Source organism: Nerophis ophidion, linkage group LG25, assembly GCF_033978795.1.
Source record: "Nerophis ophidion isolate RoL-2023_Sa linkage group LG25, RoL_Noph_v1.0, whole genome shotgun sequence".
In the NCBI taxonomy this organism is placed as follows: Eukaryota; Metazoa; Chordata; class Actinopteri; order Syngnathiformes; family Syngnathidae; genus Nerophis; species Nerophis ophidion.
Window position 1 is genome coordinate 18,113,049 of NC_084635.1, and position 18,984 is coordinate 18,132,032.

The 18,984-nt window shown below is 38.5% G+C and overlaps 1 protein-coding gene across 3 annotated transcripts in view; it reads right to left on the bottom strand.

Moving 5' to 3' along the window:
- Positions 1-2,775: 2,775 nt before the first annotated feature.
- Positions 2,776-18,984, bottom strand: part of syt7b (synaptotagmin VIIb) — a 390,158-nt gene continuing 373,949 nt past the window's right edge. For all 3 annotated transcript variants that reach the window (XM_061887143.1, XM_061887142.1, XM_061887141.1), the window contains 2 exons: positions 11,189-11,388; positions 2,776-3,578 (listed from right to left, as the gene is read on the bottom strand). In XM_061887143.1, the coding sequence (XP_061743127.1) occupies positions 3,474-3,578; positions 11,189-11,388 (305 nt within the window). In that variant the 3' untranslated portion in view covers positions 2,776-3,473. The remainder of the gene's footprint in view (positions 3,579-11,188; positions 11,389-18,984) is intronic.

Below are 18,984 nucleotides of genomic sequence, written 5' to 3' on the forward strand. Positions count from 1 at the left end.
CATTATCACGGCATTGTTAAATGTGCTGAAAAAGTACTAATACACACTTAAATTTTTTTGGACCAAATTATTTAAAAGTATTTTATCTGTTTTAATATTGGTTTGTACTGTGGCATTTCAAGAGTTATTTAAATGAGAAGCCCGGAACAAATAAAATCTATTATTATTATTCATTATTTCCGGCAGAAGTTGTGTTCACCGGTCCTTGAATGCACCGTAAAAACGCCTTTGTATCTTTTCCTCCGAGTATAGAACCATCATTCTGTTCTCAGAGAGCACAACTTGTAGGTTCAATGTGCACAGATGAATATTTTAGTTGCCCAGACAGTAATGTGATATCAATTTAGATTGGGGTGTATCGTTTTTCAATGGGGAAAGACGGTACTGACTCTTGTTTTCATGTTAGTGGTTAATCTGACAGGCTGGGACCAGTCAGTCTGACTGTGAGTTTATCAAAGTGCAGTTAAAAATCAGGTCTATTCGCAAAAATTTAATTTAAACCAGTAATACAACAGTGGATATCACTTATAACTAGGGCTGCTAATCTTTGGGTGTCCCACGATTCGATTCAATATCGATTCTTGGCGTCGCGATTCGATAATATATCGATTTTTTCAATTCAACACGATTATCGATTCAAAAACGATATTTTTCCGAATCAAAACGATTCTGCATTCATTGAATACATAGGATTTCAGCAGGATCTACCCCAGTCTGCTGACATGCTAGCAGAGTAGTAGATTTAAAAAAAAAAAAAAGCTTTTGTAATTGTAAAGGAAAATGTTTTATCAACTGATTGCAATAATGTAAATTTGTTTTAACTATTAAACAAACCAAAAATATGACTTATTTTATCTTTGTGAAAACATTGTACACAGTGTGACATTATTGTTCTTTTTAAATTTTTTTTATAAATGTCTAATGATAATGTCAATGAGGGATTTTTAATCCCTGCTATGCTGAAATTATAACTAATATTGATACTGTTGTTGATAATCATTTTTGATTCACTACTTTTGGTTTGTTCCGTGTCGTGTTTGTGTCTCCTCTCAAGTGCTCTGTTTATTGCAGTTCTGAGTGTTGCTGGGTCAGGTTTGGTTTTGGAATTGGATTGCATTGTTATGGTATTGCTGTGTAGTGGTTTGTTGGATTGATTAAAAAAAAAAGAGAGAATCGAATCGCAAAACGTATTCGAATCAATTTTTCCCACACCCCTAATATATACCCCTAATATATATATATATTTTTATATATATATATATATATATATATATATATATATATATATATATATATATATATATATATATATATATATATATACATACATATATATATATACATATATATATATATATATATATACATATATATATATATATATATATATATATATATATATACATACATATATATATATACATACATATATATATATATACATACATATATATATATATATATACATACATATATATATATATATACATATACATGTATATATATATAAATATATATATATATATACACAGATATATGTATATATATATATATGTATATATATATATACACACAGATATATGTATATATATATATATATACATATATACACAGATATATATATACATATATATATATACATACATGAATATGTGTGTGTGTGTATATATATATATATATATATATATATATATATATATTTAAGTGTGTATTAGTACCTTTTCAGCACATTTAACAATGCCGTAAAAATGATAACAGTAATCATTATATATATATATATATATATATATATATATATATATATATATATATATATATATATATATACACACACACAAGCGGTAGAAAATGGATGCATATGTGTGTGTATATATATATACATATATATATATATACATACATATACACAAATAAATAAATAAGTAGCAGGAAACGTTCAGGAAATCGTGCGAAAAAATGGCAAGCGATTCCAAGGAATTGGTACACTGGGAACCGGTATTGAACAAGAACTGTTTTTTGATTCCCATCCCTACTTGTAAAGGTGTTAGCATATTCGCTAATGCTAGTGACGCTAGCCTGATTACATTACAATTGCACGTACAAATATGCATGAGAACACTCTTACAGACATCACACATGGGGTGGTTTAGTAAGTATGAATTGTTTTAGTTGAATTGTAAAACTTAAAAACGTAAATAAAGAATCCTTTCCAGCTTCCGGTTCAATGCATAACACAGGAAGTACATTTTCCACTCACGGAACCCGCAGTGAGCAAACGCTTTCAAGTTGGCGCCACAAATAATACCACAACCTTTACAGTGTTTCAATCGGTGTTATAAAAAAACTATTTGTTGAATACAAAACATTATTCCTGTTAACAAAGAAACACAAATAAATTAGCTGCACTGTTTTATAAGCCGCAGGGGTCAAAGCGTTCCAGTCCTAAAACTGCGGTAATTCGATATAAGCCTATTTAAAAAAATAAAATAAAATGTATTACGAAAGTTTTGGGCCGTGGTTGGTGTTTGGGGACTTTTATCTATAAGATCATTAATGATTACTTACATGGACATTCATTCATTTCACGAATGTACTACCAACTTCCACATTCTGAAGCAGGCTTTCGTCTTATTTTTTAACCACATTCCCTAAGTTTTTTTGAAAAACAAAACTTAAACATTGTTTCTACTCTTCTTTTTTTTTTATGTCCAAGAAAACGGGACGGTATTTTTTTTTTTACACTATTTTAGTGGCCCGGTACAAGAGGTTTGGTCATTGGATCCTCCTTTTTTTTTTTTTTTTCAAACCGTTGAAGAACTTCATTTGGGGGTCACGGCACATCACCCACAGCACGCACAGACAACATGGGGTTCCAGCCAAGGTATGAATACACTGCTGCCAGACCAACACAGTCTAGTTCCCGTCATGTCTACGGATTTTCTCATTCATCCTGGTCATTGTATTCTCAGGGCGTTCCATCGATCGCAACTGGACTGTCTAGTTTGAAGAAGCCGGTTTCATTCATTTTCCTGATGCTTTGGGGCATTATCGGAATATAGACTGGCAGTGACAGCAACAGCAGAGTGACTGTGGAGCCACGGCCCCCATGGTTACCACCATTAAGGTTTGTTTAGTTTGGTCGAAAGTTTGTATTCTTATGTGGCAAGAGGTACTGTTTAACACTGGGAGTGGTTGACAAGAAAGACACCGAGGTATTGCGAACTTTAAAAAAAAAAAAAAAAAAAGACCTCATAAAAAGACAAGGAGGAAGCGAGTGGACATCAATTACATTTAAAGATCACAGGAACGAGAGGTCAAGTGAGCGGTCAAGTCGATATCACAACTTGACAAGGGGGTGAAATTTAAGGGAGTAAAAGAGGCCTGAGAACAAAGAGGTGACGCACACTGTCTGCAGGGAGGGGGGTTGATGGGCGCGTGGGTGGGGGGGGGGGTCACGTGATCTGGCCGCTCCCTCAGGCCTTGAGTGCGTGCCACTGGGCCACGGCGGTGCGAGGACGACCCATCATGTCTTTCCAGTGTTTTACCTCCGCGGGGCCGCTCTTCCAGGAGAGATAAATCTGTGAGAGGAAGAGACAATGTTAACTTGTGCACTGTCGCCAAAAGATTGGCTTTTTGAGACGAACCTGGCAAAGTATTAAAAAACAAAAACAAAAAAAAACAGCCAAAGAGAACCACCGGTAGGCAACAAAACCACAGTATCTTTTTGAGACCCGATGTCCTTTACAGTGGACATGGTTTAAGTCAGGGGTCTCAAACTCAATTCACCTGGGGGCCACTGGATGCAGAGTCTGGGTGAGGCCGGGCGGCAAGAAAAGAAAATATTGTAGCTCCCCTAAAGGCTTGAATGTTTGATTCATTCCTTATTGTTATTTTACTTTCAATACTTTACTTTATTGGTCTTTGGAAAAAGTTTATTTTGATATTTACCTCAGAAGGCTGTTAATAGAAAAGAGGTATTCATTTTTTATTTAAATTTTATTTGATATGTCATTGATATTTTTTAATTATTGTTATTATTTGAAACTCAATTTTGCATGTCACAGTAAAGTTATATAGGCCTTGCTTGTTCAATATTCAATGCAAAACTTGTTTGGGTCCCCATTAAAATGTTAATTTGTTCAACCTTGGCCCGCGGCTTTTTCGGTTTAAAATTTTGGCCCACTCTGTATTTGAGTTTGACACCCCTGACGTAACATATTATGGTAAGAGTCATTCAAATAACTATAACATAAAGAACATGCTATACGTTTACCCAACAATCTGTCACTCCTAATTGCTAAATCCCATGAAATCTTATACGTCTAGTCCAGGGGTCTCAAACTCAATTTACCTGGGGGCCACTGGATGCAGAAACTGGGTGAGGCTGGGCCGCAAGAAGAGATTTCTTAAAAAATCTAACATGCAACTCACCCCGCCCCCTACAATAGGGGGCGGGGTTGGGAGGGGCGTGGGTTTATATTGTAGCCCGGAAGAGTTAGGGCTGCATGGGATTTTGGGAATTTGTTCTGTTGTGTTTATGTTGTGTTACGGTGCGGATGTTCTCCCGAATTGTGTTTGTCATTCTTGTTTGCTGTGGGTTGACAGTGTGGCGCATATTTGCAACAGTGTTAAAGGGGAACATTATCACCAGACCTATGTAAGCATCAATATATACCTTGATGTTGCAGAAAAAAGACCATATATTTTTTTAACCGATTTCCGAACTCTAAATGGGTGAATTTTGGCGAAATATACGCCTTTCTGTTTAGCCCTCTTGAAGCAATGACGTCAGTACGTGACGTTGCCTAGGTAAGAAAGCCGCCAATTTTATTTTCTCAAACACATTACAAACACTGGGTCTCAGCTCTGTTAGTTTCCGTTTTTTCGACTATTTTTTAGAACCTTGGAGACATCATGCCTCGTCGGTGTGTTGTCGGAGGGTGTAACAACACTAACAGGGAGGGATTCAAGTTGCACCACTGGCCCGAAGATGCGAAAGTGGCAAGAAATCTGCTGCCAGACCCCCATCGAATGTGCCGGAGTGTCTGCACATTTTACCGGCGATGCAAAGACAGACATGGCACAGAGATGTATGGATAACCAGCAGATGCATTTGCAACGATGAAGTCAACTAAATCACAAAGGTGAGTTTGTTGATGTTGTTGACTTATGTGCTAATCAGACATATTTGGTCGCGGCGTGACTGCCAGCTAATCGATGCTAACATGCTATTTAGGCTATAGCTGTATGTACAATTGAAACTATATTACGTTTCTTTCCACCCACATTTAACACTTACCAAGCGACAGATTTAAGTTGCTCCAGTGTCACAAGATGCGAAAGTCCTGATCGTTTGGTCCGCACATTTTACCGGCGATGCTAACGCAGCTATTCGGCCATGCTATGGCTATGAATAGCGTCAATAGCTATTCGCTCAATAGCGTCAGTTTCTTTGTCAATACTTTCATACTCCAACCATCCGTTTCAATACATGCGTAATCTGTTGAATCGCTTAAGCCGCTGAAATCCGAGTCTGAATCTGAGCTAATGTCGCTATATCTTGCTGTGGTATTCGCCATTGTTTGTTTACATTGGCAACACTGTATGACGTCACAGGAAAATGAACTGTGGCTTCAAAAGAGCAAAAATAAGGCACTTTAAAGCTTTTTTTAGGGATATTCCGGGACCAGTAAAATTTTGAAAAAAAATTTAAAAAATACAACAAGCCACTGGGAACTGATTTTTTATTGTTTTAAACCCTTTTGAAATTGTGATAATGTTCCCATTTAAAGTTGTTTATACTTGCTCCCACAGTGTGACCTGTATGGCTGTTGACCAAGTATGCAATGTATTCACTTGTGCGTGTTTGTAAAAGCCGCCGTAAGCCGTAGATATTATGTGACTGGGCCGGCACGCAAAGGCAGTGCCTTTAAGGTTTATTGGCGCTCTGTACTTCTCCCTACGTCCGTGTACCACTCCGTACAGCGGCGTTTTAAAAAGTCATTAATTTTAGTTTTTGAAACTGATACCGATCATTTCTGATATTACATTTTAAAGCATTTGTCAGCCGATAATATTGGACAGCCGATATTATCAGCCGATAAATGCTCTACATCTCTACAAATAACGGTTTGAATTGGTCCAGGTTATCGGGGACTGTTATTACCGACAGACAGGTGTCGCGGTTTGACTGCAGCCTGGCATGTAAGAAAACCCTCGTCTCCATGGCAATGCCTCTGTCGCGTTCACTCATTTGCCGCTTTTCCACTAACGCAGGGGTAGGCAACCCAGAACGTTGAAAGAGCCATTTTGGAGCCAAATGACACAACGCTGTCAAGCGCCATCCATATAAAACTCAAGGGCCGCACTATAATTAGACTTTCATATTAAGGTGGGGGCCGCAAAATAAAGTCTCGCGGGCCGCATGTCTGAGATCCCTGGTTTAAGTAGATTTATTTTGTCAAGAGTTAGAAATTTCATAATGAAGTGGCAGTGCATGGTGTGACATCACATGCAACAAAGGTATCAGGTAGCAAGGGAGACCGTCGTGGTCAAAAGTTTACATACATTTGTTAAGGACATAATGTCCTGGCTGTCTTGAGTTTCCAATAATTTCTACAACTCTTATTTTTTGTGATAGAGAACGATTGGAGCACACACTTGTTGGTCACAAAAGACATTCATGAAGTTTGGTTCTTTTATGAATTAATTTTGGGTCTACTGAAAATGTTACATCACATGGACAAAGACAAGACCTTCTGGAGGAAAGTTCTGTGGTCAGATGAAACAAAAAATGAGCTATATGTTTGGAGGAGAAAATGTGAGGTCTTTAATCCCAGGAACATCATCCCTACCGTCAAGCATGGTGGTGGTAGTATTATGCTCTGGGCCTGTTTTGCTCCCAGTGGAACTGGTGCTTTAAATGGGACAATGAAAAAGGAGGATTACCTCCAAATTCTTCAGGACAACCTAAAATCATCAGCCCGGAGATTGGGTCTTGGGCGCAGTTGGGTGTTCCAACAGGACAATGACCCCAAAACATGTCAAATGTTGTGATCCGGTTCCCGGATCACATCTTTAGTCTGTTTTTGGAGTCCTTTTTGGTGTTTTGATTCTTTTTGGACTCTTCTGATCCTTTAGGTTGGGTGTGCGCTTCCTGTTTTGGTTACCATGGTTTCTTATTCGTCTCAGCTGCTATGCTTTTAACGCACACCTGATGGCAATTGTTACGTTAGTATTTAAGCCGTCATTCTTCCTCAGTTCGTCCTTTGTTCGTCATTTGCTATATGCAACATTCACGTTTTGGTTAATCCTGTCCTTGTTTGCTTGCTAAGTCTCGTCTTAGCTTTCGGGCGCTCGGCACGCACTTTTTTGGACTGTTTGGACTCTCTGCTAATTTTAGCATTAGCTTCCCGTGCGTAGGCACGCCATTTCTTTTCTGTTTTGTACAAATGTTCTTTTATCTTTTTGTATTAAAATCAGCTCTTACCTGCTATCCCTGCCTTGTCCTGGTCCTGTTGCATCCGGAGGTGACAACTCGCGCATCAATATGCGTTTCAAACGTGACATCAAAAGTGGTAAAGGAATTGCTAAATCAGGCTAAAATTAAGGTTTAATTAAGGTAAGTAGGGGTTAGTGAGTCTGCTTCACAATACGAAGGTCCTGAGTGGTCAGGGTTCAATCCCGGGCTCGGGATGTTTCTGTGTGGAGTTTGCATGTCCTCCCTGTGAATGCGTGGGTTCCCTCCGGGTACTCCGGCTTCCTCCCACTTCCAAAGACATGCACCTGGGGATAGGTTGATTGGCAACACTAAATTGGCCCTAGTGTGTGAATGTGAGTGTGAATGTTGTCTGTCTATCTGTGTTGGCCCTGTGATGAGGTGACGACTTGTCCAGGGTGTACGATGCCTTCCGCTCGATTGTAGCTGAGATAGGCACCAGCGCCCCCCGCGACCCCAAAGGGAATACGCGGTAGAAAATGGATGGATGGATGGATGGATAAGGTTAGTAGAGTATTAGAATGTATCCAGTAACAAACGTGTCCGCATCATTAAATTTACTGCGTCATGATCTTAATCTAATTAATTATTGTGAAGTGAATTATATTTATATAGCGCTTTTTCTCTAGTGACTCAAAGCTCTTATTTAATATCTAATTTTTACATTTAAACCAGTGTGGGGGACACTGGGAGCAGGTGGGTAAAGTGTCTTGCCCAAGGACACAACGGCAGTGACTAGGATGGCAGAAGCGGGGATCGAACCTGCAACCCTCAAGTTGCTGGCACGGCCGCTTTACCAACCGAGCTGTACCGCCATTATGACCATGAGGTGTCGCTAAAACAAATGAAGACGGTACTTCAAAAACATGAATCTGTCATGAGTTTTTCTTCTATTGTTTTATGAGTAACTTCACTTGATTAAACCTTTTCTAACATTCCATATTTAAAATAATAAAAAGTATGGACTTGGGCTATGTTTCATGCTGATATCGGGTTAATAGAATTGAAAAGCCTTTATTGTCATTGTGCATAGCAGCAACAAGTTCGGTGGGACGCGGCCACTCATAGTGCTGAAGGGACAAACAGTGAAAAAACACAAGCAATCAGCAGCAACTAGTAGCAAAACAGTCAATAATGCAAAAAATTAGGGGTGTGAATCTTTGACCACCTAAGGATTCGATACGAGTCCGATTCCTGGGTTGACGATTCGATTCAGAGCCGATTCTCGATTCAAATTGATTTGAACAAAGTATGTATAGGGCAGCACGGTGAGATATGGGTTAGTGCGTCTGCCTCACAATACAAAGGTCCTGAGTGGTCCTGGGTTCAATCCCGGGCTCGGGATCTTTCTGTGTGGAGTTTGCATGTTCTCCCCGTGACTGTGTGGGTTCCCTCTGGGTACTCCGGCTTCCTCCCACCTCCAAAAACATGCACCTGGGGATAGGTTGATTGGCAACACTAAATTGGCCCTAGTGTGTGAATGTTGGTGGAGACTTGTCCAGGGTGTACCCCGCCTTCCGCCCGATTGTAGCTGAGATAGGCACCAGCGCCCCTCCGCGACCCCAAAGGGAATAAGCTGTAGAAAACGGATGGATGGATGGATTTTTGATTTGATTATGAATTGATTTAGATTCTAAATGAATAAGAATTCGGATGTTAGTTGATTTTTTTGTGCACCCTAATAAAAATACTAAAATGGTAAAAACGCAAAGCTATACACAATTAAAAATATGTAGCCGAAGTTTCTGTGGTTTATCCGCTATACAGCGCTCAATACCGGGGTAGAGCGGAATATACGTTAGGTCAGGAAAAAAACACAGAGGCTATTTCATCCCTGCATGCCCGTTTCACAGGTTTCCCTGCTCTTCAGGGGATTTAAATTAAAAATAAATGTATATGGTCACTAAAATAGGCATTCTTAGTAATATATTGCACACTTCCAACAGAGTATTTATACTTGATTAATATGAAAATGGGACAGGCTTCAATATCGGTATCGGAAGTGAAAAAGGGACATCCTTAAAAGGTATCAAACCATGGTAACGTTTAGATTTGATGTAACTGCAAGTTTTTAAAATTACCAAATCCCACCCCCGTACGCCTGTTAGTCACGTACTTTCCCTTTTTGCTTGGGGTATTAACTTCTGCAAATAAAACAATTTCAAAAAAAACATTAGGAATACCATTCTCAGGAATCTGAAGGAATTGCCTTGTGACAAATGTAATGATTATGACCAAGTCCTTGACATAATCTAGAACAGGGGTCACCAATGCGGTGCCCGCGGGCACCAGGTCGCCCGTAAGGACCAGATGAGTCGCCCGCTGGCCTGTTCTAAAGATAGCTCAAATAGCAGCACTTACCAGTGAGCTGCCTCTATTTTTTAAATTGTATTTATTTACTAGCAAGCTGGTCTCGCTTTGCTCGACATTTTTAATTCTAAGAGAGACAAAACTCAAATAGAATTTGAAAATCCAAGAAAATATTTTAAAGACTTGGTCTTCACTTGTTTAAATAAATTCATTTATTTTTTTACTTTCAGAAAGACAATTTTAGAGAAAAAATACAACATTAAAAATGATTTTAGGATTTTTAAACACATATACCTTTTTAGCTTTTAAATTCATTCCTCTTCTTTCCTGACAATTTAAATCAATGTTCAAGTATTTAAAAAAAAATATTATTGTAAATAATAATAAATACATTTTATTTTAAATCTTCATTTTAACTTTATTTTTTTGGACTTTTTTTCAAACTTATTATGATTAAAATTCAAAACAATTATTCTGGCAAATCTAGAAAATCTGTAAAATCTAATTTAAATCTTATTTCAAAGTCTTTTGAATTTCTTTTACAATTTTTGTTCTGGAAAATCTAGAAGAAATAATGATTTGCCTTTGTTAGAAATATAGCTTGGTCCAATTTGTTATATATTCTAACAAAGTGCAGATTGGATTTTAACCTATTTAAAACATGTCATCAAAATTCTAAAATTAATCTTAATCAGGAATAATGACTAATTATGTTCCATAAATTATTTTATAATTTTTTTAATCAGATTCGAATTAGCTAGTTTTCCTCTTCATTTTTTCGGTTGAATTTTAAAGAGTCGAAATTGAAGATACACTATGTTTCAAAATTATATTTTCATTTTTTTCGTGTTTTATCCTCTTTCAAACCGTTCAATTAAGTGTTTTTTTCCCATTATTTATTCTGTACAAAAAACCTTCCGTAAAAGGAAAAAAAATGTAAGACGGAATGACAGACAGAAATACCCATTTTTTTTTATATATATAGATTTATTTATTAAAGGTAAATTGAGCAAATTGGCTATTTCTGGCAATTTATTTAAGTGTGTATCAAACTGGTAGCCCTTCGCATTAATCAGTACCCAAGAAGTAGCTCTTGGTTTCAAAATGGTTGTTGACCCCTGATCTAGAAGGTGGTGATGCTAAGGCAAAATGTGACAGTACAGTACAGTATGTAAGTACTGTAAGTGACATGTATGTGTAAAGGGGAAGGGGAAACACAGAAGGTCAGCATCCACAGCTGAACGTCCTGCACCACCTCAGGGGCTGCTTGGTGTGAACCAGCAGGGGTCAGTAGAGACCAGCTGCATGGGGTAGTGATGGCGGCCTGTCATGGAGTCGAAAATACACACAGGAAGGAGAAAAGAAGGGGCAAGGAGATACCTTTCCAATGACATCATTGCGACTGAGCCTGTCCTTGTCCATGACGGTGATAATTATGGTGGTCTCCCTCAGCACGTGGGCAGGCACGTCGAAGGGAAAGGACTCGTTGAAAACAGGGTTTAGACAACGCTTCATTACCACCGTCTTCTTCTTCTCCACACGCTTGTCCTTGTGCATCAACCACACTTTCACGTAGGGGTCTAGGAAGAGGAAAAAAAGTGAAGTTAAAGGCCTACTGAAATGAGATTTTCTTATTTAAACGGGGATAGCAGGTCCATTCTATGTGTCATACTTGATCATTTCGCAATATTGCCATATTTTTGCTGAAAGGATTTAGTAGAGAACATCGGTGATAAAGTTCGCAACTTTTGGTCGCTAATAGAAAAGCCCTGCCTATACCAGAAGTATGTGCGCGTGACATCACGGGTTGCAGGGCTCCACACATATTCTCATTGTTTATAATGGGAGCCACCAGCAGTAAGAGCAATTCGGACCGAGAAAGCGACAAATTCCCCATTAATTTGAGCGAGGATGAAAGATTTGTGAATTAGGATATTGATAATGAAGGACTAGAGAAAAAAAGTGGTAGCGTTTCAGATGTAATTAGACACATTTACTAGGATAATTCTGGAAGATCCCTTATCTACTTATTGTTTTAATAGTGTTTTAGTGAGATTTTAAAGATTGTAACGCAGTGTCTCAGAGAGAAGCTGAGGAGCCAAGCTCACAGCTGCCTTTTTTGACGGCTGCTGCAGGACGACGACTAATCCACTGATTTCTCTGGTAAGATATATATATATATATATATATATATATATATATAAAAAATTCCACATCCAAAAACATGCTGGTTGACGTAGAGAAACATGTTTGCTTGACCGCTCTGCTTCACAACAAACAAAGAAACACCGGCTGTGTCTCGGTGCTAAAGGCAGCTGCAATCCACCGCTTTCCACCAACAGCATTTTTCTTTATAGTCTCCATTATTAAATGAACAAACTGTAAAAGATTCAGCAACACAGATGTCCAAAATACTGTGTAATTATGCGATTAAAGCAGACGACTTTTAGCCGCTAGTGGTGCAGCGCTAACATTTCCTGACAGTCCGTGACATCACGCGTACGCGTCATCATTCCGCGACGTTTTCAACAAGAAACTCGCGGGAAATTTAAAATCGCAATTTAGTAAACTAAAAAGGCCGTATTGGCATGTGTTGCAATGTTAATATTTCATCATTGATATATAAACTATCAGACTGCGTGGTCGGTAGTAGTGGGTTTCAGTAGGCCTTTAACCTTCCTGGAATGGAAACAAGGGGCATGCTGGGATGCCGGGTTAACATTTCGCTTGTGGTTGAATCGGCACTATTGCGATTTTTAGGTTTTAGAGGCATACGAGCAGGGGAGAACGGGGTTGGTTGTCACACGGGCTACCAGAAGATGCGATCTCTAAGATTGTGGTATGAAGATTCACGGAATTGGGATCAGAGCTCACCTACAGTCGTGGTCAAAAGTTTACATACACTTGTAAATATCACATGGACAAAGATGAGAGACCTTCCTTGAGGAAAGTTCTGTGGTCAGATGAAACAAAAATTGAGCTGTTTAGCCACAATACCCAGTAATATGTTTGGAGGAGAAAACGTGAGGCCTTTAATCGCAGGAACACCACCACTACCGTCAAGCATGGTGGTCGCAGTATTATGTGTAGGGGACGGCGTGGCGAAGTTGGTAGAGTGGCTGTGCCAGCAATCTGAAGGTTACTGGTTCAATCCCCACCTGCTACCATCCTAGTCACGTCCATTGTGTCCTTGGGCAAGACACTTCACCCTTGCTCCTGATGAGCGCCTTGCATTGCAGCTCCGCCATCAGTGTGTGAATGTATGTGAGAATGGGCGAATGTGGAAAATACTGTCAAAGCGCTTTGGGCTCCTTAAAAAGGGGTAGAAAAGGGCTATACAAGTACAACCCATTTACCATGTTCTGGGCCTCTTTTACTGCCAATGGATCTAGTGCTTTACAGACAGTAAATGGGACAATGAAAAAGGAGGATTACCTCAAAATTCTTCAGGAAAACCTAAAATCTTCAACCCGGAAGTTGGGTCTTGGGCGCAGTTGGGTGTTCCAACAGGACAATAACCCCAAACACGCGTCAAAAGTGGTAAAGGAATGGCTAAATTAGGCTAGAATTAGGGTTTTAGAATGGCCTTCCCAAAGTCCTGACTTAAACGTGTGGACAATGCTGAAGAAACAAGTACATGTCAGAAAAGCAACACATTTAGCTGAACTGCACCAATTTTGTCTACAGGAGTGGTCTAAAAATTCAACCAGAAGTTTGCCAGAAGCTTGTGGATGGCTACCAAAAGCGCCTTATTGCAGTGAAACTTGCCAAGGGACATGTAAGCAAATATTAACATTGCTGTACGTATACTTTTGACCCAACAGATTTGGTCACATGTTCAGTAGACCAATAATAAATTCATAAAAGAACCAAACTTCATGAATGTTTTTTGTGACCAACAAGTATGTGCTGCAATCACTCTATCACAAAAAAATAATTGTTGTAGAAATTATTGTAAACTAAACACAGCCATGACATTATGTTCTTAACAAGTGTATGCAAATTTTGACCATGACTGTACATAGTCTTTTAGGGAGTAAGGTGGTTGAACTTGAGGTGAGAGGACTTTTTGTGTTTTTAATGTCAAAGTGTAAATATTCAGCTTCTCAGTGTTTGTCTCCTCAGCTTATATTCAGTGGCTTTATAACAAAATTAGTAAAGCACTCTGTGAGTGCAGACCAATATTAAAAAAAGCTATGAATCCAGACCAGGAGTGTCAAACTAATTTTAGCTCAGGGGCCACATGGAGAAAAATCTATTCCGACGCGGGCCAGACTGGTAAAACCATGGCATAATTATTTAAAAATAAAGACAACTTCAAAATTGTTTCTTTTTTGTCTTACTTCGGCCAAAAATAGCACAAGCACATTTTGAAAATGTACACATTACAAAGAATCCTCTTGGCAAATTACTTCCAAGTTAGTTGAAAATTCTGCGGAAAAAAGTGGTGCAGTTTTAAAACACCATGAAAAACACAATGAACTTACACTTTGTCTCAGTGTATTTACTAAGCCAATAAACTACAAGCATGTCCTGTTTAGTGATCTCATATGGGCAGGTTAACATTAAAAATGTTTGGAAGAGCAACCGAGTGTTTCCTCAAACTGCCGCATTAGTGACACCTGCAACTGCCACAACACATTAATTTAGCATCATTCAAATATTACAGTTATGAAATAATCAAAACAATTGTCGAAATGACACCATAATAACTGAACTACAGGTAACACAACTACAAACTTAACTGATGTGAACATGGTAGATTTAAGCATAAAATAATAATAATAAAAAAAAGGACAACACATGTAGAAACACACATTTTTACAATGGAGTTCAGGGTGCACATCGTGCCGTCAAAAAATTGCAAGTGCTGCACGGAATTCTAACTACAAAGATGATGGTTACATAGACTTAAGTATTTGCATCATACATTTTTTTTGTTCTATTGAGTGGATAATTTACAATCAAAGAAAGTATTGTGCGTCATTACAGCATTAGTCTGCCGCCAGCCACAACAGGAACAGCTTTTTGTTTGCACCTGCGCTGATCTGAGTAGCGGCAGACAATCCAAAGGGTGGTTAAAGTCAGCTGACACGTCATCTTTAAACAGTGTGATGTGGGTTAACACTGGAATTGGTATTAAAATATTTAGTGGACAGATTTAGAACAGCAGTTTCTTTCATCAAAAAATTGCAGCTAATTTATATACATAGCAGACTCATTTTGCGAGGATTAATCCTGTTCGCGGGCCATACGTTTGACACCCCTGATTTAGACGGTAATCTGGACTGGAACTTTTTGAGCAATCTAAAGATAATGAAAGAAACAGATTTTTTTTAACCCTCTTGTCAGTCATCCAAGTCTCTTTGTCTCTGCGGGTGGAGGCAGGGCCGCAGAGCCGTTATTCAAATACTCAAGTTAAGGGTTGCAACGTCAATATAAGGTAAATTATCTGGATCTGCCCCAGAATGTAACCACTTGTTCCTGATTCCATTTTGGACATTTCTTGAAAGTTTCACGAAGTTCTGCTTATAACTTTTTGAGCGATCTACACATAATGAAAGCAGACTCGTAACGTAGTGGAAATGGTCCTGATCAGCCTCAAAAATCAAATTTTCTTAACCCCTTTTTTGGACAATTATGAAAAAGTTTCATGACAGTCCCCTATGACTTTTTGAGTTATGTCGCTAACTAACTGACTCACTAACAATTACATAAAGCTCCTGGTGGTAACGATTACCCTTAAAAAGTGTGAAGGATATATATGCCGGTTGACATGTGATAGGGAACCATGTTCGCTTGACCGCTCTGGTCCATAGTAAAGCTTCACCGTCATCTTTCGGGAATGTAAACAAGGAAACAACGTAACACCGGCTGTGTTTGTGTTGCTAAAGGCGGCCACAATACACCGCTTTCCACCTACATCTTTCTTCTTTGACGTCTCCATTATTAATTGAACAAATTGCAAAAGATTCAGCAACACAGATGTCCAGAATACTGTGGAATTATGCGATGAAAAGGGCCGACTTATAGCCGTGAACGGTGCTGGACCAAAATGTCCTCTACAACGCGTGACGTCACGTGCACACGTCATCATACCGCGACGTTTTAGCTGATACTTCCGCGCGAAATTTAAAAGTGCAATTTAGTAAACTAAACCGGACGTTTTGGCATGTGTTGCAATGTTAATATTTCATCATTGATATATAAACTATCAGACTGCGTGGTCGGGAGTAGTGGGTTTCAGTAGGCCTTTAAGGTATGCACAAAGCCGAACTCATTTTTGGGTAACTGAGTGGTTACTGGTAGTAAACCTCCTTAATGAGTGACTAAATATGTGACGTTTGCGGCAGGGCAGAAGTTTTGAACGACTCTTTCACATTTAATCCTATTTGTTATTTGTATATTTTTAGGGCTGCAACGATTAGCCGTTAGAAAAAAAATGACTCGATTAATCCAACACACTAATGGAAAGATTATTCAATTACTCAAATATTCGATAGCTGCAGCCCTTTATTTTTTCTGTACTCGTGATCCACAAAGTTTTTAGGTGACTGAAAATTCAAAATAGTGATCTAATTATCAATGTATATACAGTACAGCCCCTGGCAAACATGATGGATTTACCAGACTTGGAGGATGTATAGAATTGTATTCATTTTGTTAAAAAAAAAAAAACATAACAGACATGAAGTAAAACTATAGTTATTTGGCTTTGAGAAACACAAAAATATATTAAGAAAATGAATTGTGGTAGACAGTAAATTTTATTTATGGATCAAGCAGATTGAAAAAAAATTGGGATCACACAATTCTGAGAAAAAAACTTATATGTTTTTCTGTAGTTTCTGTTTATGTGACGCTTTGCTGGCATCGTGGTGCGGGTTCGTTCTCTCAGTAGATGCAGTCAGACTTGGACACAGCGTGAAGGTAAGAAATGAAGATTCATTTACACTACAAAACAAACTAAGAACAGAAGCACTTGCACAAGGCACTAAAGACAAAACAAATAGAACTAGCATGGGAGCTAGAAGGAACTAAATGTGCTAGCATGTGAGCTAGGGATTAAACGACGGAATAGTGTGGAAGCTAACAAGTACAAAAATAGTCCTTACCACAATCGGGAATCAGCGTCGTCACCTGTTGCATGGAACAGAAACTAGAATGCGAGAGCGAGTAACGAAAAAGGCAGGCTTGAATAAGGAGAGTCATTACGAGGCAGGTGTGCCTCAAAAACAAAAGGCAGGTGACACTTATGCGTAACTATGGCAACGGAACAAAACAGGAAGTGCCACCAGGAACTAAGGAATTCAAATAACAGAACACGATACAAAGACGGAACAAAAACAGAATATGACATGATCCAAGTAGCGGATCATGACTGTTTATGGGTTAATGGCGGCTTTCGTTTAGCTTTTCTGTATTGAAATCCAATTTCTTTTAGGCGGTGTCATAGAGTTCTATCACAGACGGTGACTCCAGTTCCCTTCCTTATGTTTCATTTGTTTTGCTGTACATTTTCTATTTTCAAGGCATATTTAAGTTTTCTATCTTGACACTTTGATGTTTTCCTTGGTCTACCAGTATGCTTGCCATTTACAACCTTCCCGTGTACTTTGTACTGGTCTACATTTTAGATTCAGCTGACTCTGAACAACATATTATACAACATTTGCATAATAATTTAACCTTCTTGAAGAAGTATAACAGTCCTCTCTTTTGTTTCAATTGATATCCCTCGTGTTGATTCATGTCAATCCACCTGTTGCAACAGCTCTCCTTTTTAACTGCAAACTAACGAACAGATTTAATCTGATGCAGGTGTTTGCTTTGCAAATGAAAATACACAATGTGATTCCATTCTATTCTCGTGTTACATGACAATAGTTTTGTGTCATGTCTGTAATCTGCTTTTGTACTACAAAATTAAAGACCTCAATGAATGTCCTCCAAGTCTGGTAATTCCAACATTTTGTCCACGGATTGTTGGATGGGTAAAAGTACCACCTCATGGAATGTTTACAATGAAAACAAGTTTAGATTTTGAAATATTCAGATCCAAATCTTATTTTATAACTCCTACCAGTGATTGTGTCCTTGATAAAAACCCATTCATCCATCTATCCATCCTTTTTCTACCGCTTTTCCCTCTCGGGGTTGCAGGGGGTGCTGAAGCCTATCCCAGAACAATAAAAAATAAATATACCAAGGAGCCAGTCTTTGGAACGGCTCATTGAAAGAAACAGTTCCTCAAGATCTGGCTCCCTTCAAAGAGCGATCCATTTGTGATTATCAGAGTAAACATCTTTAGTGGGAAGCGTGCGAAATGTCCATAATTATCCAGGACTAGAATAAAAACAAAGGAGCAGTGGATCAGCTGACTGCCGCCTACACTTGCCAAGTGAAAGACCAGGAGATGGTCAATGCTTGTGTTCTGTAACACGCTACAGATTTATGCAGAAAATACATTTTTAGGGGTTGAATTTAAACGAAAAAGAATGTTTCTTGAGTTAGAAAGTTCCTCTGGATGCAATCGTTCCCTTCGCTCAAGGTCAGGTCTGCATTAGCAATCGATCCATCCATTTTCCTACCACTTATTCCCTTTGGGGTCGCGGGGGGCGCTGGTTCCTATCTCAGCTACAATCGGGCAGAAGGCGTTTTACACCCTAAGAGGCAGAAAGGCTAACATGTGCTTCTACTGCAAAAATATATATATAACTTAAGGAAGTTTAGACACACCTTCACATTAAATACATTTTATTTTTTTTCCATGACTATTTACATTCTAGTTTCTTTAAAATAGCTACCCTTTGCACACTCTCTGCATTCCCTCAATGAGCTTCAAGAGGTAGCCACCTGAAATGGTTTTCACTTCACAGGTGTGCTAGAAGCTCATCGAGAGAATGCCAAGAGTGTGCAAAGCAGTAATCAGAGCAAAGAGTGGCTATTTTGAAGAAACTAGAATAAAAAACATGTTATTTCACCTTTTTTTTGTTAAGTACGGTACATAACTCCACGTGTTCATTCATAGTTTTGATGCCTTCAGGGAAAATCTACAATGTAAATAGTCATGAAAATAAAGAAAATGCATTGAATGAGGAGAAGGTGTGTCCAAACTTTTGGCCTGTACTGTATATATATATATATATATATATATATATATATATATATATATA